Here is a 6,418-nt window from a genome sequence, read left to right on the forward strand (position 1 = left end):
CTCAAGTGGTTAGGACGCTGGACTGCAGGCTGTGGAAGGTCGGTAGTTCAGCAGTTCGAGACCCGAGTGTGCCGCATGACGGAGTGAGCTCCCGTCTCTAGTTCCAGCTCCTGCCGACCTAGCAGTTCGAAAGCAAGAAATTGCAAGTAGATAAGTAGGTACCACTTCAGTGGGAAGGTAACAGCGTTCCGTGCGCCTTGGGGTTCAGTCATGCCGGCCACACGACCACGGAAACGTCTTCGGACAGCGCTGGCTTTTCGGCTTTGAAACGGAGATGAGCACTGCAACCCTAGAGTCGGACTCGACTGGCTTCCGAGCAAGGGAACCTTTACCTTTACCTTGCCCTATTCATGTGTAAAGTCTGGGGGGGTTAGGGTCTGGGGGGGCAGTCTTCTCCTATTCCCTCTCCTGCAACCCAGCCTCTGACAACTAAAGTGAGAGTCTGGGAAAGAAGAAGCATGTGGAGGTTTCACCTCTTCTTGCCCACTCACCTTTCTTCCGCAAAACCATTTCAAAGGAGAACATGGCTGCCATAGCTGACTGGCTGTTTTTCTGGCGCTTGTTTTGCTCGAGGAGTATTTTTTTGTCACCCATCCTCCAGAAATAGGGATGCCAACCTCCAGGAGGCACCTGGCGATCTGCTATTACAGTTGGATCTCCAGATGACCGAGATTGGTTCCCTTGGAGAAAATGGCCGCTTTGGAGGGTGTACTGTATCGTATTATACCCCACTGAGGTCCCTTCCTTCCCCAAACCCCGCCATCCCCAGTCTCCACTCCCAAAATCTCCAGGTGTTTCCCGACCCAGAGCTGCCAACCCTATCCAGGAAGCTTAGGGCAGTGGACACAATTCTCCCCCTGTGAGGTAGCCTAAGCAGAGGAAGAGGTAGAGGTAGAAGAAGAAGAGGAGGAGGAGGAGATTGGATTTATACCCCGCCCTTCACTCGGAATCTCAGAGCAGTTTACAAACTCCTTCCCCTTCCCACAACAGACGACCTGTGAGGTAGGTGGGGCTGAGAGAGCTCTGACAGAAACTGCGCTTTCAAGGACAGCTCTTGTCAGAACTATGGCTTGCCCAAGATCATCCAGCAGCTGCAAGTGGAGGAGCGGGGAATTTATTTATTTATTTATTTATTTATTATTTGTATTTTTATCCCGCCCTCCCCGTAGGCTCAGGGCGGCTTACAGGGCATATTGCCGAATCATAGCATAAAACAATACATACATTAAAATATTAAAACCAGTTATACTCATAGAAAAATATATTTGGTGCTCCTCTCTTTTGTGTCACCCGTCCTCCAAAAATAGGGATGCCAACCTCCAGGTGGCACCTGGCCATCTGCTATTACAGTTGATCTCCAGATGACTGAGATTGGTTCCCTTGGAGAAAATGGCCGCTTTGGAGGGTGTACTGTATCGTATATGGATAAAACGTCCAGCTTGATGTGAAATTGGAGGGCCTCTTGAACTATCAGGAAATTTCCTTGGACGTCCTAAAAAGGGAGAAGGGGAGACTGCTGGAATGCTCCAGAGAGGACATTGTAATTGCTCATTTTATACTTTTGTAGCCCAGATTTTAATTGTTTTAATGATGCGTTTCTTGTTGTGTTCATGGTTTGGAAGACGTGGTTTTATTATAGATATTTTCATCCCTCAGCCCCCTTGGCGGCCCCTATGAAGGCAGAAAGGCGGGATACAAATTTTTGTAAAACTAAAATAAATATTTTTTAAAAAATTATTTTTATTTATTTGTTAGCCGCCTTCCTACTGGGCGGAACCCATGGCAGCTTACAATATAAATACGACAGTAATTTTAAAAGAAGCATAAACAAAACCACAGTTATTAAAAAAACATAAAAGACCACAATTTAAAACCGATCAAAGATCTGTTTTCTAAAGCTCCCAGAGCTCCCTCGCACCCAGGGCCATGAATAATTGACTCAAGCAGGGCTCTTTTTGTAGAAAAAGCCCAGCAGGAACTCATTAGCATAATAGGCCACACCCAACAGCAGGAACTTATTAGCATATTAGGCCACAGCACAGCTCATTAGCATATTAGGCCACAGCCCTGTGTTGCCAGAAGTGTGGTCATCCAGCCACACCCACCTTTTGCTTGTTATTCTGTTTACCTTGTTTGTTGTCCAAACCCAGGGGCTTTTTTGTAGCAGGAACTCCTTTGCATGTTAGGCCACACACCCCTAATGTAGCCAATCCTACTGAGTTCCTGCTGTTGGGTGTGGCCTATTATGCTAATGAGTTCCTGCTGGGCGTGGCCAACTCAGGAGCCAGCCAGAACCCCGTTCCTGTGCGTTCCTGCCCAAAAATAGCCCTGGACTCAAGCTTTCCAGACAACAGTCGCAGGCTCCCAAAACCCTCCTCATAGGGTTGTCAGTTCCTGGAGAACGGGGGGTGGAGCCTGAGGAGAGCAGGATTTGGCGATGGCAGGAACCTCAGCAGGGTGGGGCCATACAGTCCACCCTCAAAAGCTGCTGTCTTCTCCGTGCGAACAGAGCTCTGTAGTCTGGAGATCGGGTGGGATTCCTGGAGATTCCCAGGCCTCACCTGCAGATTGGTGGCCCTACTTCCTCATAGTGCAGCCTTCCTCAGTAATTCAATCTGTAGGCTAGGGAAGGTCACCAAGCCACTGCTAAACCTTTGTTGAGCCACCCCCAGCTCACCCCGCCTACAGCAAACACATTGGGACTTCAGAGTTCCCTAGAAACACTCAGCCGTGCTCATCTTCACTTGCCCGTAGCAGCTTATCACGTTTTTCACCCCTTCTCTACTCTATCCTCACCTCAACAATGCCGTGAGGTAGGTTAGGCTGAGTGTGTGACTGGCCCAAGGGCACCCAGCAAGCTTCTGCGGCAGAGCAGAAATTCGAACCTGGTTGGCCCAGATTTTAATTTGACAGTCTATGCACTATGCCAAACCAACTCTCAGTGGCCAAGTAGGGATTTGAACTCGGGTCTTTCCAGTCCTAACCTTCCCTACCAGCTAGCCTGTCAGTTGCAGGAAAGTAACTGTTTCCCCATTGCGGAAGCAGCAAATGTGCTCTTTCTGAAATAACAAGGTCCATCCTCTAGTACCGCACACCCGTCTCTCCTTTGCTAGTTGGTGTACAGATTCTGGGCAGGGTAAGCAAACCTGTTGGATTCAGACACTGGGACCAGTTGACAGACGTTTGAGACCAGAGATACTTGAATACTTGCCTGTATGTAGAGAGCTACCATATCAAGGGAGGACCACTTCAGTGGGAAGGTAACAGCGTTCCGTGCGCCTTGGTGTTTAGTCATGCCGGCCACATGACCACGGAAACATCTTCGGACAGCGCTAGCTCTTCGGCTTTGAAACGGAGATGAGCACCGCAACCCTAGAGTCGGATTCGACTGGCTTTCGAGCAAGGGAAACCTTTACCTTTACTTACCATATCAAGGGCCTCCTCAGTCATAGAGTCAGAGTTGGAAGGGGCCATACAGACCATCTAGTCGAACCCCCTGCCCAATGCAATGGCAAAACTTCTGAATTTCCTTGCCAGGGCAGGGTTCCCAACACTACCTCACCAAATGCTTGGAAATTGGGGGGAGGGCAGTGATTGGGGAGGACATTAGGACAGTTCCAGACTCTAGGCTGCTTCCCCTAGTCTCTGTGGTCCTTAAGATAAAGATATGGGGGGAAATTCCTAGAGCGTCACTATGTGGAGGCCATTTTTCTCCTCCTCCTCAGTACCACAGGGGCAGGAAATTGGGACTGGGGATTGACAGTTACCCACTCCAGGTGGGGAAATAGGAGGCCTTCCCCAGGGAGATTTCTCTCCCCCCCCCCCCCAATTGCTGTCTTAAATCAGCAGGTGAAGACTTTTTCTGTTTCATCCGGCAGTACCGTATTGACCATCATTCTTGTTCGTTTTTAATTGCTGGTTCTATTATCTACATGTGCTGTTTTACAGCTGAATTTGATGTCTTTTTAACAGTTTGCCTCCTTGAGAGTGCTAATTGGGCAGAAAGGTGAGATACAAACGTTTCAAATAAAATAAAATACTTGGGGGAAGTGTTGGCCAAACTTCTTTTCCTTGGCACGCTAGATTTCCGTATGCAGAGGGGTTTTTTTTTAGGGGGAGGGTTACCAGGAAATCACCCGCCCGTGTTCTGAATGGGTACAGCCCCGGAAAGCTTCTACTAGGAGCTCTTTCGGTATCTTTGAATCAGTCCAGAGGGCACAAGAGAGAAGAAAAACTTGGTTGTGGCAGAAAGTGCCCTTCAGTTGCAGCCGGCTTATGGTGACCCCATTGTTGGGTTTTCAAGGCAAGAGACGAACAAGGGTGGTTTTCCACCGCTTGCCTCCACGCAGCAACCCTGGACTTCCTTGGTGGTCTCCCTTCCAAATACTAACCAGGGCCAACCCTGCTTAGCTTCTGAGATCGGATGGGATTGGTTTAGCTTGGGCCATCCACGTCAGGGCAAAGCAGTCTTAGCACAAATGTTAATTGTCTATTTTATTCTGCCAGGCGACGAGGCGCAAGATTTTTCCACAAATCATTCCGGTGAACTGGATCATCTGCACGATGATGAGGGCGCCTCCAGGTGCTGTGCGGAGGAAGCCATCTTTGGTCTTCAGCAGCAGCCAGAGATGTTCTGTGAAGACCAGTCGTTGGAGGCAGTGGGGAATTCTGCTCCTTGCTGGAGAGGCCTGGAGGACGTCAGTGAATCCACCGCCCAACAGAGACTCGCCACAACAGAGGCTCGAGAGAGGCGGACTGAGAACAGCAAAGGCCTCACCTGGAGGCCAGACTTTGTGATCAGCCGGAGAATCCCTAAGAAACAAGACAAGCCCTACAAATGCTCTGAGTGTGGGAAAAGCTTTGGCGTGAGCTCAGACATTATCCGTCATCAGAGAATCCACACGGGGGAGAAGCCGTACAAATGCCTGACATGCGGGAAAGGGTTCAACCAAAATTCCCACCTTGTTGCACATCAGAGAACCCACACGGGGGAGAAGCCATATAAATGCTGGGAGTGCGGGAAAAGCTTCAGCCTGAGTTCAGATTTTACCAGGCATCAGAGAATCCACACAGGGGCGAAACCGTATAAGTGCTCAGAGTGTGGGAAAGGTTTCATTCAGAAATCACACTACATTACACATACAAGAAACCATACCGGGGAGAACCCATATAAGTGCCCCGAGTGTGGGAGAGGGTTCACATCCAGCACGCTGCTCATCAGACATCAGAGAATCCACACCGGGGAGAAGCCATTCAAGTGCTCCTATTGTGACAAAAGGTTCTGTGCCAGCTCGAACCTCGTCACGCACATGAGAACGCATACTGGAGAAAAGCCGTTCAAGTGCCCAGAGTGTGGGAAGAGCTTCAGTCAGAAGTCCACCCTGATCGCACACGAGAGAACGCACACGGGGGAGAAACCCTACAAATGCTGGTGCGGCAAAATGTTCAGCAAGAGCTCGGACCTCCTCGCCCACGAGAGAACCCACACGGGAGAGAAACCCTACGTCTGCCCGAGCTGCGGCAAAAACTTCCGGATGAGTTCTCATCTGATAAGACACCAGCGGATTCACACGGGAGAGAAACCGTACAAGTGCTCGGAGTGTGGGCGGAGCTTCAGTGCTAGCTCACATCTTATCAGGCATCAGAAAATCCACGTAGGGGGAAACTGAAGAGCTGCAGCATGGTTGCAAAAATCCCACTACTGACACATGAGGGGGTGCAATTTTGTACATTTCCTTGGATGGTAATTCCTTTGGAATCAGGGAGACTTCTAATAAAACTGTTTTGGATTGCTTTCTTCTGGAATGCTACCCCCTCAAGAAAAAAAGGTCAGGGTTTTGCCTCCCTCTGTTTAGTGCTGTGTACCACCTGTGCCTGGTGGATCTCTTTGTCCTTGAATGGGGACGGTGCTATGCCCACACAGTGTCACCCCCCTGTATACACCACTAAAACGACACCATCTGTCACCTTGCTTCGTGGTAGGGCTAGCTCTGTTTTTAAGAAGATCACAGAGACGATGTTGCCAAGTTAATTTATGGCCGTGGCTCAGGGGTAGAGCATTTGTTAGGTTCCAGGTTTAATCCCGGGCATCTCATAAGAACGTAAGAGAAGCCATGTTGGATCAGGCCAGTGGGCCATCCAGTCCAACATTATTCTGTGTCACACAGTGGCCAAAACCTAGGTTTTGTCAGGAGGTCTACCAGCAGGGCCAGAACTCCAGGCGCCCTCCCACTGTTGTCCCCCCCCCCCCCCCCAACAACCAACAAAACACAGACACAAGTAAGAGAAGCCATGTTGGATCAGGCCAGTGGGCCATCCAGTCCAACATTATTCTGTGTCACACAGTGGCCAAAACCCAGGTTTTGTCAGGAGGTCTACCAGCGGGGCCAGAACTCCAGACGCCCTCCCACTTTTGCCC

The 6,418-nt window shown here is 49.8% G+C and overlaps 1 protein-coding gene across 1 annotated transcript; it reads left to right on the plus strand.

The window, feature by feature from the left end:
• The first annotated feature begins 4,571 nt into the window (after window positions 1-4,571).
• On the plus strand, window positions 4,572-5,949 carry LOC107108437 (zinc finger protein 239-like). The gene has a single exon (XM_015408867.1). It carries the CDS (start codon window positions 4,629-4,631, stop codon window positions 5,667-5,669), a length of 1,041 nt encoding a protein of 346 aa, XP_015264353.1. The 5' UTR covers window positions 4,572-4,628; the 3' UTR covers window positions 5,670-5,949.
• Window positions 5,950-6,418: the final 469 nt, after the last annotated feature.

The sequence above is a fragment of the Gekko japonicus genome, unplaced genomic scaffold (genome assembly GCF_001447785.1).
Source record: "Gekko japonicus isolate JY-2015 unplaced genomic scaffold, Gekko_japonicus_V1.1 scaffold4687, whole genome shotgun sequence".
Lineage (NCBI taxonomy): Eukaryota > Metazoa > Chordata > Lepidosauria > Squamata > Gekkonidae > Gekko > Gekko japonicus.